Raw genomic sequence first — 16,579 nt, forward strand, 5'->3', positions numbered from 1 at the left:
TATACTCACCTGTCCGACGCAGCCGGGACCTCAGCGAGGGAACCGGCAGCGTTGTTTGTTTAAAATTCGCGCTTTTACTTGGTTACGTGAAGTCCCGGCTTGTGATTGGTCAGGGCGGCCATGTTGCCGGGACGCGGACCAATCACAGCAAGCCGTGACGAAATTACGTCACGGCTTGCTGTGATTGGTCCGCGTCCCGGCAACATGGCCGCCATTAACCAATCACAAGCCGTGACGTCACGGGAGGCTGGACATGCGCGTATTTTGAAAAGCGCGCGTGTCCAGCCTCCAGTGACGTCCCGGCTTGTGATTGGTTAATGGCGGCCATGTTGCCGGGACGTCACTGGAGGCTGGACACGCGCGCTTTTCAAAATACGCGCATGTCCAGCCTCCCGTGACGTCCCGGCTTGTGATTGGTTAATGGCGGCCATGTTGCCGGGACGTCACTGGAGGCTGGACACGCGCGCTTTTCAAAATACGCGCATGTCCAGCCTCCCGTGACGTCCCGGCTTGTGATTGGTTAATGGCGGCCATGTTGCCGGGACGTCACTGGAGGCTGGACACGCGCGCTTTTCAAAATACGCGCATGTCCAGCCTCCCGTGACGTCCCGGCTTGTGATTGGTTAATGGCGGCCATGTTGCCGGGACGTCACTGGAGGCTGGACACGCGCGCTTTTCAAAATACGCGCATGTCCAGCCTCCCGTGACGTCCCGGCTTGTGATTGGTTAATGGCGGCCATGTTGCCGGGACGTCACTGGAGGCTGGACACGCGCGCTTTTCAAAATACGCGCATGTCCAGCCTCCCGTGACGTCACGGCTTGTGATTGGTTAATGGCGGCCATGTTGCCGGGACGCGGACCAATCACAGCAAGCCGTGACGTAATTTCGTCACGGCTTGCTGTGATTGGTCCGCGTCCCGGCAACATGGCCGCCCTGACCAATCACAAGCCGGGACTTCACGTAACCAAGTAAAAGCGCGAAATTTAAACAAACAACGCTGCCGGTTCCCTCGCTGAGGTCCCGGCTGCGTCGGACAGGTGAGTATAGCAATATTTTTTATTTTAATTCTCTTTTTTACACATTATTACATTAATGTTGTTGCGATACCCGATACCCGATACCACAAAAGTATCGGATCTCGGTATCGGAAATTCCGATACAGCAAGTATCGGCCGATACCCGATACTTGCAGTATCGGAATGCTCAACACTAGTAGTTAGTCCTCCGGCTGGCGCGAGACATCTAGCGACCAACGTAGGCATGTTCCCCGGCTACTGCTAGTGCTGGCGTTAGGAGTAGATATATGGTCAACCCAGTTACCACTGCCCTATGAGCTGGATTTTTGTACGTCGCAGACTTACTTGTTTCTCTGAGACCCTCGCCATTGGGGTCATAACAAGAACCCTTACATTGATGTGGGCTCTGGCTGTGAGCTGGGACACGTCAGCTATTAACTAGTTAAATGCGGCATTTAACAAGCGCTTCTGGCCATCCAGCCAGAAATGCGAGCACCAGTGACCCCATCACGTGATTGAGGGTCACCGGCACGTCGACATGACAACCAGAGGTCTCCTTGAGAACTCTATGGTTTTTGATGCAGATTACTGTGAACGCCACCCTGTGGTCTGCGCTCATAGCAATGCAATAATTCCACTACATAGGGGTGATATGAGCATCACCTCAATGTAGCAGAGGCAATCAAGTTGTGCCAGCTTCTAGCCTCCCATGGAGGCTATTGAAGCATAGCAAAAGTAAAAAAAGTTTTTTTTAAAATGAAAAAAAATAAATACAAGTTAAAATCAACCCGCTTTTGCCCCTTTCAAAATAAAACAATTAAAAAAAACCTACACATATTTGGCAAGACCAAGTTCAGAATCGCTTGGTCTATCAACAAAAACAAAGGATTAGCCTGATTGCTAAACATCGTAGCAAGAAAAAAATTAATAACATCAGAATTAGGTTTTTTTGGTCACTGCAATGTTGCATTAATATGCAATACCGTGCGATCAAAAGAAAGTATCTGCACAAAAGTGGTATCATTAAAAACGCCAGATCGGCATGCAAAAAATAAGCCCTCACCCAACCCAAGATCATGAAAAATGGAGATGTTACACGTAACGGAATTTTTTTTTTCAGCAATTATTTTTCAGCGAAGTTTGGAATTTTTTTCGCCACTTAGATAAAAAAGAACCTAGCTATGTTTAGTGTGTATGAACTTGTAATGACCTGAAGAATCATAATGGCAGGTCAGCTTTAGCATTTAGTGAACCTAGCAAGAAACAGCCAAACAAAAAAACAAGTGTGGGATTGCACTTTTTTTGCAATTTCACCGCACTTGGAATTTTTTTTCCTGTTTTCCTGCACATGACATGACATGGTGCTGTTCAAAAGTACAACTTGTCCTGCAAAAAATAAACCCTCACATGGCCATGTTGATGGAAAAATAAAAAAGTTATGGCTCTGGGAAGGAGGGGAGCAAAAAATGAAAATGCGGGAATGAAAAAAGCTCCGGGGGTTAAGGGGTTAATGCAGCACCACTACAGGTCAATTTGAACATAATATGTATGAGGCCCTCCTTTATGTAAAATACCGGGTATATCTGAGTCCCTCTTCCCTCTAAATTTTGGCAGTTCTGCTTCCTTCATAAATTACACTCAAATTTCCAATTTTTTTAAATAAAAAAATAAATAAAAGTGTAAAAAAAAAAATCAATATATATTTTTTAAATCCTTTTTAAGTCTTGCCTTATATACAAGTCATTATTCAGGAAAGAATGTTTCTTAACTTTTTTTTCAGTAAACTCCAAATTCTCTTCGAATTTTGAATGCTTTATTTTTATTCATTTTAGTGGGGTAAATGTGGGACACCACTGCTCTCAGCAGCAAACTGTGAGTTAGAGATGCTTCCAGGAGTCTTCCCCATGCTGTTCTCCTTCCATTCAGCACTTTTTCCCATCCCTTTTCACTGCCTCCCAGACTTCCTTGCAGGGTCTGTCGGAATAATGCTCAGAATTCCTTTTGACTCCCATTATACTCGTTACAAGAAATGAGCATCCAAGCATTAAGAATTAGCAAATAAATTACACTGGGGCTTCTCACCTGGGGAGGAAGAGACAGAAAACTCAGAAGCAGCTGGTGATTAAAACAGGTTCTGTGTAAAACTCCTGCTAGTAGTGATCTGCTAAAAATAATGAATATATAAAGTAATCACGGAACTATACCGAGGTTGAAAGAGGAGGCAGCAAACATAAATGTAAGGTACACCCAATAGTCACCAACTGTATTCAAGTTGTACTCACCCCAGTATAGAGCAGTGATTACTCTACATACATATTTTAGCAGCACCATTCGTCAGCTGACTTTTATATCCAATACCCGACTGGTCTCGCAAGCCAACTATACCATCATTGATAGTACTAGTAAATACAACTTGGCTACAGTTGGTGATTATTGTGTGTACCTTACATTTATGTATGCTGCCTCCTCTTTCAACCTCATTACAGCACGGTGATTACTTTATATATAATTTATTTTAAGCATTAAGAATTGCTCAGTTCAAGTAATGAGCTTTCGAGCATTTTAGTGCTCGCCCATCCTTAGTTTTTATTTATGTAGTGCTTCAGGTGAACTAGGCAGTTAGTACAAGGTTCTCCCACATAAAACATCCCTGTAAGGTGTAACAGTAGGATACACTTTTTTTTATAGGGGGGCCTTTCTAAAAAAAACTTTGTTCAAAATGGACCACTGTTTTGTTGGAACTTCCTGCTAGTATGATTAGGAGAGGTGGCAGGTTGGTAGAGGTCACACTTGATTATTCTCATAATCCCTAACATCACTAAGAAATTTGTGGCATTTACAATCTTCAAGTTCTTCTTTAAACGTAGTGAGAGTTTGGGACACATATGCCTTGTCATAACCGACTTGATGTGAGGCTAGAGTTGGATACAGGATATACTCATTGTTTTTCATATTGCCCATAAAATATATTCCAGCTTGTGTTTTTTTCAAGGATTTAGAGAATAATGTCGATAGAGGTTTAACTAATACATTTTTCACACTTGCCACAGCATTCAAGGTTGTCAGCAAATATGGTAGGTCTTAGATTGCTGTAAAGGTCCCGTGGTACCCTATTGATTTGATGATATTATGACGGTGTAATTGCATGGCGTTCCGGGGCACATCCTTTTTCTTCAATTTCTCTAGATATATAAGGTAATTGTCTAGTAAGGAAGCAGAAAGGAAATCCCCAGGGCTGTGGATAGAGGCTATAATCCTAGAGGCATCTATCTGTGTTTAGGAAAAGATTCCCCTAGCTGTGCAGATGCTTTGATTGCTCAGAAAGGAAATGAATTTGAAGGATGGAAGAGGTATCAAATCTGATTGCTTGATTTAAATCAAATGGAGGTGCAGAGGCCCAGTGTGGTTGAGAAAGGCATCAATTGTACTGTATGTAGAAGTCCAGACAGTACAAGTGGAGAAGCACATCAATTGTATATACAAGTTCAGGCAGTACAACTTGAGAAGAACATCAAGTGTATATAAAGTACAAGTCCAGGCAGTACAAATCCTAGAGAGCTTCAGAACATAAAGAAAGAGCTGAAGCAGCACTCCAAAATAACCAGGTTTGCTTCAAAATATATATATATTTTCCAGATCCACTAAAATGCAGCATTTATGTATATATTTTCCTGTGAATGCAATGTCTTGAAGCAAATTTGCTTATTTTTTTCTTTAAGCTCTCTGTTAGGCGTCAGGATTCTCCTGCTGCACTGGATGGATTTCAAGCATTATCTGGCACTGCGGTCTCCCATTCAAGTCTAGCTGCTGCGATTGCTGCTCATCACAGACATCGGTCCCAGCATATTGCTCAGACTCGTGGTATACGTTTGGTTACTGCTGGCTCTCCAGTCAAGTCTATGGTAACCAATAATATAGGGGTTCAGCCTTCCGCTCTGGAGTCCAGAGATCACATAACTGAGCATGTCTGTGATGTGACATCTTCTCATTGGTGGTTAGACGTTAGTCTCTGTGAAGTAACTGAGCTTGGTACTCAGTAGGGTTGAGCGACCTTTACTTTTATAGGATCGGGTCGGGTTTCACGAAACCCGACTTTTTCAAAAGTCGGGTCGAGTGAAATCGTCCGATCCTATAAAAAAGTCGGGGTCGGGGTCGGCCGAAACTCGAAACCCAATGCAGTGCATTGGGTTTCCAATGGTTCCCAGGGTCTGAAGGAGCGGAAACTCTCCTTCAGGCCCTGGGATCCATATTTAAGTGTAAAATAAAGAATTAAAATAAAAAATATCACTATACTTACCCTCTGACGGGCCCTGGTACTAACCGGGAACCTTCCTTCCTTAGAATCAGCCTTCCAGGACCTAGCGGTGACGTCACGGTGACGTCGCGGCTTGTGATTGGTCGTGCGGCCGCCCATGTGACCGCTCGCGCGACCAATCACAAGCCGCGACGTCACCGTGACGTCACCGAAGGTCCTGGAAGGGCTGATTCTTAGGAAGGAAGGCTGCCGGAAAGAAGCAGGGCGTGTCCGAGGGTGAGTATATACCTAATAGGAATATACTCACCCTCGGCTTCATTCCGGCAGCCTTCCTTCCTAAGAATCAGCCCTTCCAGGACCTTCGGTGACGTCACGGTGACGTCGCGGCTTGTGATTGGTCGCGCGAGCGGTCACATGGGCGGCCGCGCGACCAATCACAAGCCGCGACGTCACCGCGACGTCACCGCTAGGTCCTGGAAGGCTGATTCTAAGGAAGGAAGGTTCCCGCTTAGTACCAGGGCCCGTCAGAGGGTAAGTATAGCGATATTTTTTATTTTAATTCTTTATTTTACACTTAAATCTGAATTCCGATACCAATTCCCGATATCTTAAACATATCGGGAATCAGTATCGGAATTCCGATTCCAGATTCAGAAGATCGCCGACTTCATGGCCGACCCCACACAGGGGTCGGGTCGGGTTTCATGAAACCCAACTTTGCCAAAAGTCGGCGACTTCTGAAAATTGCCGACCCGTTTCGCTCAACCCTAGTACTCAGTGCTCCATTCACATTGAGTGGTGTTAACTCATTGTGTTCAAGGTAATGCTTACTGTTGTGTTACTTCATTGTTCACTAGCAGCAGGTTCATCTCTGCACGATGGACCCCGGGTTGTAATTGCACTTCATTTTATATTTTATTTGGTTCAATCCACCAACCCTAACACTCTATCTATCTGTGTTAATACAAATCCTAGATCTTATACTGTTCTCTTCAAAAGAATTGTATGTAATAATGGAGCCTTTCTTGAATGTAGCCGGCTTTGGCTACTTACCTCCTGCACTACTACTGTGTCCACTACATCAAGACAATGGCTGTTTTAAAATGACAAGTTTCTATGGTGCTGATAGCATTGCATTTTACATAAATGTAATTATAGTTGTTCCTTGCATGACATTGTCGTTCCTCTTCTGAGACTGTAAGTGGAGAACTCTATGCGACTTCCGGGGCAGCATGGTGGCTCAGTGGTTAGCACTGCACTTTTCCGGAGTTCAAATCTCACCAATGACAACATCTGCAAAGAGTTTGTATGTTCTTACTGTGTTTGCATGGGTTTCCTCCAGGTACTCCGGTTTCCTCCTGATAGGAGGATACTGATAGGAATTCTAGATTTTGAGCCCCAATTGGACAGTGTTAATAATGTTTGTAAAGCGCTGTGGAATTAATGGTGCTATATAATTAAGTAAAATAAATAAATGTCGGACTTCACATGCCAGGAGTGAGGGGTCGGTAATCTGAAACAAGTCTTTAACCCCTTAACCCCCAGAAGCTTTTTTCAGTTTTGCATTTTCTTTTTTCTCTTCCCTCCTTCCCAGAGTCATAACTTTTTTATTTTCCATCAAAATGGCCAGGGCTTAATTTTTGCGGGACGAGTTGTACTTTTGAACGACACCATTGGTTTTACCATGTCATGTACTAGAAAACAGGAAAAAATATTCCAAATGCGGTGAATTTGCTAAAACTGACCTGCCATTATGATTCTCCAGGTTATTACGAGTTCACAGACACATCCAAACTTTGCTAAAAAAAACAAACAAACTTTGCGCAATTTTCTGATACCCGTAGCGTCTCCATTTATTGTGATCGCGGGTTGAGTGAGAGCTTATTTTCTGCATGCCGAGCTGATGTTTTTAAAGATACCATTTTGGTGCAGATACGTTCTTTTGATCGCCTGTTATTGCATTTTAATGCACTGTCACGTCGACTAAAAAAACGTAATTCTGGCGTTTCAAATTTTTTTCTCGCTACGCCGCTTAGCGATCAAGTTAATCCTTTTTTTATTGATAAATCGGGCGATTCTGAAGGTGGTGATACCAAATATGTGTAGGTTTGATTTTTTTTAATTGTTTCATTTTGAATGGGGCGAAAGGGGAGTGATTTGAACTTTTATATATTTTGTGTTTTATTTTCATATTTGTAAAAACATTTTTTTTTACTTTAGCCATGCTTCAATAGCCTCCATGGGAAGCTAGAAGCTGGCACAACTTGATTGGCTCTGCTACATAGAGGCTGTGCTCAGATCACCCCTATGTAGCAGAATTACAGCATTGCTATGAGCGCTGATCACAGGGTGGCGCTCACAGCAGCCTGGCATCAACAACCATAGAGGTCTCATGCCGATGCACTGCTGACCCCCGATCACGTGACGGGTCAGCGGTGCGCGCATTTCTGGCCCGATGGCCGGAAGCGCTTGTTAAATGCCGCTGTCAGAGTTTGACAGCGGCATTTAACTAGTTAATAGGTGCGGGCACATGTCAGCTGTTCCAAACAGCTGACATGTCCTGGCTTTGATGCGGGGTCACCGCCGGAGCCCGTATAAAAGTGGGGGTCCTGCCATCGGACGTACTATTCCGTCCGATGGCAGAAAGGGGTTAAACATTTGTCTGTTATAAGTAATATGTACGTATACTCTGATTCTGGCTTCTCAATATGAAGCACTCTCCATGTTGATCTATACATACAATGCATATTGTTTTTGAACCCTATTACTATTCTCCATATTGTATAATCCCCTAATGAGTAATTTAAACTTAATGAAATACATTTGGCCTGGAATGTATAAGTATTTAGCCTAAGTAAGTATTACACTTTGGTACTTCTCTTGGTGTGAGTCAGTGCAAGGGCACAACCAGGGTTTTGATAAGCACCAGGTACCAGACTCTTTATCACTAGTGATGTCGCTCGGGTGGTCTCCGAGTATTTGTTAGTGCTTGGAGATTTCGTTTTTGTCCACACAGCTGCATGATTTACGGCTGCTAGACAGGCTGAATACATGTGAGGATTCCCTAGCAACCTGGCAACCCCAACATGTATTCAGCCTGGCCAGCAGACATAAATCATGCAGCTGAGGCGATGAAAACTAAACCTCCGAGCACTAACAAATACTCAAAGATCACCCGACCGTTCTCGGGAAAACCCGAGCAAAGAGTACACTCGCTGATCACTATTTATCACACATAAGATGACTTGCTTTCATGGAGCAAAACTGCTACAGGGTTGTGTGAGATATAACCTTTTTTGTTAATTGAGTCTTGGTAATATCAAAGCACCCATCCTTGACTATATATATTAACCTCTATAATGTTATGTATACACCCTATATAGTATCTAGTTATATGGCTACATTTGTCAATTCTATTATTGTGTCTATAATACCTTTGACTTTTGTCTATTTCCTCATTTATAACTCTGAGGATCAGTATCAAAAAATATTGCTCAACTAATATAGCCTGCTTGTTAGAGACCATAAGAGTACAGTCTTAATATCAAGAACTAGTAGCTAGAAATTATGCCTTATTGGGTTCATAGAGCAATCATAGGCTATTTCTCCCCATTCTCATATGCAGTGGTTATTTTACTTATGGTGAGTTCTTACCATATACATTTTAGAGACATGTTCTATATATTTTAATGTAACTATTAAAGGTTCAGTTTTATAGAATCTCTCATTCTGCTACATTCATTGCAGGACAGCTTAAATTTGAACATTTCCAACCTATCTAGTCTGTCAATAAAGTACATCACTTCAACTATGAACCTTCCACTTTTATTGATAGCTAACAAGTGGCAGTGTACTGCTGCTACAATTTCTCAAGTTTGCCTCTTGCTTAGAACTCAAGCCAAGGGAACGGAAAATCTCCAACCTTAACAAAACAACTATTACAATGTGGCAAGGAAAAATGGACAAACCAGAAACCTCCAATATATTCTGCAAAGAACAGTAGCTTCAAGCAGCAGCTTACACTTCAAGCTATAAAACCAGAGATATATGAAAAACCAGACCTGTGTTACTCCAGCAAGATTACTTGGTTTCTATATATATATATACACTCACTGGCCACTTTATTAGGTACACCTGTCCAACTTCTTGTTAACACTTAATTTCTAATCAGCCAATCACATGGCGGCAACTCAGTGCATTTAGGCATGTAGACATGGTCAAGACAATCTCCTGCAGTTCAAACCGAGCATCAGTATGGGGAAGAAAGGTGATTTGAGTGCCTTTGAACGTGGCATGGTTGTTGGTGCCAGAAGGGCTGGTCTGAGTATTTCAGAAACTGCTGATCTACTGGGATTTTCACGTACAACCATCTCTAGGGTTTACAGAGAATGGTCCGAAAAAGAAAAAAAATCCAGTGAGCGGCAGTTCTGTGGGCGGAAATGCTTTGTTGATGCCAGAGGTCAGAGGAGAATGGGCAGACTGGTTCGAGCTGATAGAAAGGCAACAGTGACTCAAATCGCCACCCGTTACAACCAAGGTAGGCCTAAGAGCATCTCTGAACGCACAGTGCGTCGAACTTTGAGGCAGATGGGCTACAGCAGCAGAAGACCACACCGGGTACCACTCCTTTCAGCTAAGAACAGGAAACTGAGGCTACAATTTGTACAAGCTCATCGAAATTGGACAGTAGAAGATTGGAAAAACGTTGCTTGGTCTGATGAGTCTTGATTTCTGCTGCGACATTCGGATGGTAGGGTCAGAATTTGGCGTAAACAACATGAAAGCATGGATCCATCCTGCCTTGTATGGAGCATCTTTGGGATGTGCAGCCGACAAATCTGCGGCAACTGTGTGATGCCATCATGTCAATATGGACCAAAATCTCTGAGGAATGCTTCCAGCACCTTGTTGAATCTATGCCACGAAGAATTGAGGCAGTTCTGAAGGCAAAAGGGGGTCCAACCCATTACTAGCATGGTGTACCTAATAAAGTGGCCGGTGAGTGTATATATATATCTAATATATAAAGCTGAATGTGTGTGTGTGTGTGTGTATGTATATGTGTATGTCCAGAATTGACATCTGCAACGTCGCAGCTACAGCCACAAAATTTTGCACAGTCACACATCTGGACCCCGAGAGCGTCATAGGCTATGTTCTGAGGTGAAATTTTAACCCCGCGCGTTCCAATTCACCAAACAATTTTGCCCCTATCTACATAATGGGGAAAAAGTGAAAGAAAAAAGTGTTGGAGGCAAATTGACAGCTGCCAGATGTGAACAAGGGTGGACTTAACGAATGAGAGTAATGGCGCCAAAGAGTATATACCGTACAGTTGCTAAGATGGGGCCCTGACATGGGATACGCACCACACATGGGGATATGAACACACACACAAAATGCGCCACACACTACCACGTGCTTGAACACATATATCACCCTCAGCACACATTTTACCACACATACACCAACCTCGCCACATAAAAGTTGAAACACAAAATTCGCCACATGCAAAACTAGGCTCACGCAAAACTCGCCACATGTGCAAAACTCACCTCATGGAATACTCGCCACATGCAAAACTTGCACACGCGGAAAAATTGCCACATGCACAAAAGTTGCAACACATGCAAAAGTTGCCTCACACAAAACTTGCACATACTCAAAACGTACCACACATAAAACTCGCCACGCGCAAAACTCGCCATGCGCAAAACTTGCTGCACACAACTTGCTACACTAACCTGTCACATGCAACTCGACACACAAAAAGTTGCTACACGCATGTCGCCACACAAAACTCCTCTCACAAAAGTCGCTACATGCATGTCGCCACACGCAACTCAACACACACAACTTGACACATGAAACTCGCCCTAAAACACACACAAGTCTGGTATTATCCTTCAAAAATAAAAATCTGATTAATAAGCAGACAAACTACAACAGCAACAAATGTACCATATAGTTAATCCGGCAGCTGTCAGTCACATGACCTGTCTATTATGTGTATGTGTGAGCTAATATATACTGCCAGGGGGGAGGGCTTCCTGTTGGCTAGGGATTTATCAGGCTGCCAATTTAGCTTACAAATACTGAGGTAAAAATACTGAACAAATAAAGTCTGAACAAGGTCTAATACAGGAGGAGATGACACACAGATATATACTATATACAGGAGAAGATGACATACAGGTGTATACTATATACAGGAGCATGTGATATACAGGTATATACTATATAGGAGGAGATGACATACAGGTATATACTATATACAGGAGAAGTTGACACACGTATATATACTATATACAGGAGGAGATGACATACAAGTATATACTATATACAGGAGGAGATGACATACAGGTATATACTATATACAGGAGGAGATGACATACAGGTATATACTATATACAGAAGGAGATGACACACAGGTACGTACTATATACAGGGGAGATGACACACAGGTAAATACTATAAACAGGAGGAGATGGCTTACAGGTATATACTATATACAGGAGGAGATGACATATAAGGCATATACTATATATAGGAGGAGATGACATACAGGTATATACTATATACAGGAGGAGATGACACATGTATATACTATATACAGGAAGAGATGACATACAGGTATATACTATATAAAAGAGGAGATGACACACAGGTATATACAGGAGGAGATGACATACAGCAGGAATATTTTATATATAGGGGAAATGACATACAGGTATATACTATATACAGGAGATGACATACAGGTATATACTATATACAGGAGATGACATACAGGTATATACTATATATAGGAGGAGATGACATACAGGTATATACTATATACAGAAGAGATGACATACAGGTATATGCTATATACAGGAGGAGATAACATACAGCAGGTTTATACTATTTACAGGGGAGATGACATACAGGTATATACTATATACAGGAGATGACATACAGGTGTATACTATATATAAGGGAGATGACAAACATGTATATACTGAGGGGAAAATGAGAGGTGTGAGGTGAAAATGAGAGATGTGAGGTGAAAATGAGAGGTGTGAGGTGAAAATCAAAAGGTGTGAGTGCAAAATGAGAGGAGTGAGGGGGAAAATAAGAGGAGTGAGGGGGAAAATGAGAGGTGCGAGGGAGAAAATGAGAGATGTGAGGGGGAAAATGAAAGATATGAGGGGGAAAATGAGAGGCATGATGGGAAAATAAGAGAAGTGAGGTGCTATAACTAGCCACAGATATTTACTATGCCCAGGCAACTCTGGGCTCTTCAGCTAGTATATATATATATATATATATATATATATATATATATATATATATATGTATATAAATATATATATTTATATACCGTTCATAAGCTGTTTTTATTATAGTTTGAAATATACAAAGTAGAATTTTTTCCAGTGTTCTAACCTAATAGTATTTTAAAAAGTAAATTTATATTTAGACCGATCAGGACAAATTAGGCAATATAATTAGGACTAGAAAGTGTGTTCTTCTGTAATATCTAACGCATCTATGCATTGCACTGCCAATACACTGAATTTATTGTACTCCATGCTATGCCTAATTTCCCTTGAATTGGCACTCCAGGGTTATTTAACACTTCCTGCCTCGAAGATCACATATGATAGTTGTGATCAACCAATGATCAGCTTGCTTTCAGCAAAAACTACTAAGGTGTACATCCCATTAAAGTTAGAAAATTAAGGAAGTAATTGATTGGTTGTTTTATGCCGTTTCTTGTTTTGTTATTCTAGTTTGATCCAATTCTATTTAAAATTTCCATGCTTTATAAGGAACTTGTTTTTGCAGTTGAATAAGTTGAACCCTTTATACATATTGTTTCTAGTCCAATGACTAAAGTTATTTCCTTTCCGCTTTGCTTTATTTTCCACAGTATGGCATAAAGAAGAAAGAGGAGAAAGAAGCTGAAGCACAAGCTGCAATGGAAGCTAATGCTGAAGGAAGCTTGACACGTCCAAAGAAGGCCATACCTGCTGGATGTGGAGATGAAGAAGAGGAAGAAGAAGAAAGCATTCTAGACACAGTTATTAAATATCTACCGGGTCCACTTCAAGATATGTTCAAGAAGTAAAAAACAGTAGACTGTCAGACTGTTTTAATTGTAGACAGAAAAGCAATGGATTTCCCCTTGTCCAAAGGGAGATTTCAGTATTGCCACATGCTACCCTCCCTCCCGTCTCTAAACCTTTGCTCACTATAGTCCCTCCACTTTCTTTTCTTCTTTCCTTTTGTACATAGTTACATACAGTAGACACCTCTCAAAGGATGTCAAGGTTATGAGCTGCAGTCTACGCAATTTTATTATAAGCCATAGTACAATTGTATGTTTAATCTGGCAGTTGTGTCCACAATTTACATTTCCAATCATGTCAATGCATTATTAGCCAGGGAGAGTCAGTGTGTTGCTGTTAATAGTACATATAATTTCTGACCAGCTATAAAATGATCGATATTGACATTTGTTTCTGGCAGGAAAAAAAGAGCAAATTATCATAAGGATGCAAGGGAACATTTATTTTTCATTTTGTGTTCATCTAACAGCAAGAGAAAATTCAGAAAATGAACCATGTATAACTCCTATGCTTGGGACTTCATAATAACCTGTGTAACAGCCTTTATCATAATATATTGACTGTGCAGTGCTGATATAGAACATTTTCTAAGTTCTAAATGTAGGATTTTATATTGACATATTTCAAATTGTGCATCAATTATTACAAAATTAAAATGCCAGTTACCCAATTTTCTTTTCCAACCTCATACTTTTCAGTTTCAAATTGCTAGAACAAAGATAGCACAAACCTCAAAAACAATTTGTACCTAGAATTCACATTTTAATAGTTGGTAATATTTTTAGTATTTTAGATACATTCCTCTGCATCTTAATATATAAATTACACATCAACATATTTATCTGAAAGAATAAAAATTTGCAGCAAATTTTGTTTGAAAGGGATTTACGGCTCAATGTGTCATCCGCTTACAACAGAATAAAATATAATTTCTTGCTTTGCTGAATAATAATTGTATATCCTCTGAGCTTGAGAGTAGCAGTTGGAGTATAACATAAAAATCTAAATTTTGTCTAAAGAATAAATAAATTAGGATTTATGATCCTTAAAAAAAATTGTTGAAAATCATTGCAACCTGCATCTAGTGAGTTAGGTTTTTTGGATTTCCAATAGATATTAAGACTTTTTTCACATTTAAAATTGTATCTGTTGCATTGTCTTGAATTTAGTCTTAGTAAGCTTAAGGAATAAGTTGTGTAAAACTAAAATTCTGTGAGATAGGATGTTCTAACCTGAACTATTACCCTCAGCTAGTTTCATACAGCCATAATAAGGTCACATCTTAACATTTGTAAGATGACCCACTAGATGCCACCCCTAGCAGTTCTACAGAATTAAACTTAGCCTTAATACAGAAATGTATTATGTTCTAAGCTTAACAAAAGCATGACTGATGCAGGTCTGGTAACTGTAATATGGGAGTAAAAACATATTCGTATATCAGTTGTCTGAACCCAACCCTAATACACAATCATATTTAATATCCTGTAAGATACCACAATTTACTATAAACAGTCTAAATATTATAGCTCGAATCATAATTATACTTCTAGAATATATGGAAATATTTAAAATGTTAAACTATTTAAAATTAATTATCTTTTTTTAATATAGATAAATATGTTATAACACAATTAACTATGTATTAGTCTCATAAAGCAATTTAACAAATGTAATGTGAGGCTTTATTGCAAGACCAAAGAGAAGCCTGGTTCATTTGTTCATCTAACACTGAATATCTCTGTCACCCTCCATTGCTTTTTGTCCATAAATGTGTTTAATCTCAGGTAATTGAGGTAGTTCCTTGTAATTTTTTTGTCTTCTAACTTTGGAAGGTGGTGCATTGAATTACGCAAGGTCTTCGGTTCAATCACCAATAAAGAAATAGGAGTTCCAAGCTAAGGAAATAGGGGGTTGTCCTCTAAATATTTAGAGGGGAACGACGAGGCAAAATAATGCGGCATTGTTTTTATTATTAATTTATTTGATATGTTTTTCATAAATTACATCTACCTTTAGAGAAAGCCATATAAAATCAGACTGCAATATTAATTTTGAATGCTACTATATGTAAAAGAGAATAGATCATGTGTTTAATTTGCACTGGAATTTCTCCGTCCGCGTTTACTGTGTGTTAGTTTAGTGTTTTTCCCCTTCTGTGTCAGAGTAACACATAACAAGGCTGCTCTACTTGTCTCTTTCAACAAGCTTACTGAAATCCTGTCGTCATGTAACGTTGCAGATCTGCTGATGTGAACTAAATGTAATGTCTTCTGTGTATGCTACGTTAATATGTGTTTCCTCTCTATGTTAGTAAAAATGTTTGGGTAACAGTCTTTCAAAAATGTTTTCACACATAGAATTTATCCGCTCAGCCATAATTTTGTGATTAGCGAAATCATTTTGTATTTTAAATGCTCATATACTCAGATGCATGCTTCAATCTTCTCTGGAACATCCGGAGGAGGTGTAGAGACTTTGTGAATGTAAATTTCATTCGTATTTTGCCTGCTACTCTTCATTGCATGATATCAGTTCAAATGTTCTTTTATGAGTGGAATCACAGCCAATAAAAAATAAAGTGATTTCATGTTTTTTTTTTTACATTGTCTTCAATTTATTTATTTGCTTGGGTCAGTGATGGTCTGGGGATGCATACACTTGGAGGGTCGCAATAACTTCCGTGTGATATTCAACTGTATCCTGACTGCGGTTGGATGCTAGAAGGAAATGCTCTGAATCAAAACACACCTTACGCTGCTGTAGTGGACCCTGGGTTCCTCATGGTGCAGGACAATGTCTGGCCTCATGTTGCCAGAATCTCTAGGCAGTTCCTTGATGATAAAGACAATTGATTCAATTGGTAGAAAAAGTTAATTCAGCTCACCACTCCTGTGTTAGAGAAAAGTATCCCAGGAATCTTCCAGGGTAGACAGGTAGGTGTCTGGATGTGGTCAAATAGCTTTCAATGAGCCCAAAAGGGATGTATGCCAGCACCCAAAGAAAGTAGTTAAGCTTAGCCTTTTGTCGTATAAGATTTAAAAAATGGCAGAATGTGCACATTAAAAAACACCAATAATGTTTATGTGTTTTGAGTAGTGTTGAGCATTCCGATACCGCAAGTATCGGGTATCGGCCGATACTTGCGGGTATCGGAATTCCGATACCGAGATCCGATACTTTTGTGGTATCG

The 16,579-nt window shown here is 40.5% G+C and overlaps 1 protein-coding gene across 4 annotated transcripts in view; it reads left to right on the top strand.

The window, feature by feature from the left end:
- CPLX1 (complexin 1) overlaps positions 1 to 15,990 on the top strand; it is a 321,051-nt gene extending 305,061 nt beyond the window's left edge. For all 4 annotated transcript variants that reach the window (XM_077251929.1, XM_077251912.1, XM_077251919.1 and 1 more), the window contains one exon: positions 13,188 to 15,990. In XM_077251929.1, the coding sequence (XP_077108044.1) occupies positions 13,188 to 13,385 (198 nt within the window). In that variant the 3' untranslated portion in view covers positions 13,386 to 15,990. The remainder of the gene's footprint in view (positions 1 to 13,187) is intronic.
- The last annotated feature ends 589 nt before the right edge of the window (positions 15,991 to 16,579 follow it).

The sequence above is a fragment of the Ranitomeya variabilis genome, chromosome 1, assembly GCF_051348905.1.
Source record: "Ranitomeya variabilis isolate aRanVar5 chromosome 1, aRanVar5.hap1, whole genome shotgun sequence".
NCBI classification, from domain to species: domain Eukaryota; kingdom Metazoa; phylum Chordata; class Amphibia; order Anura; family Dendrobatidae; genus Ranitomeya; species Ranitomeya variabilis.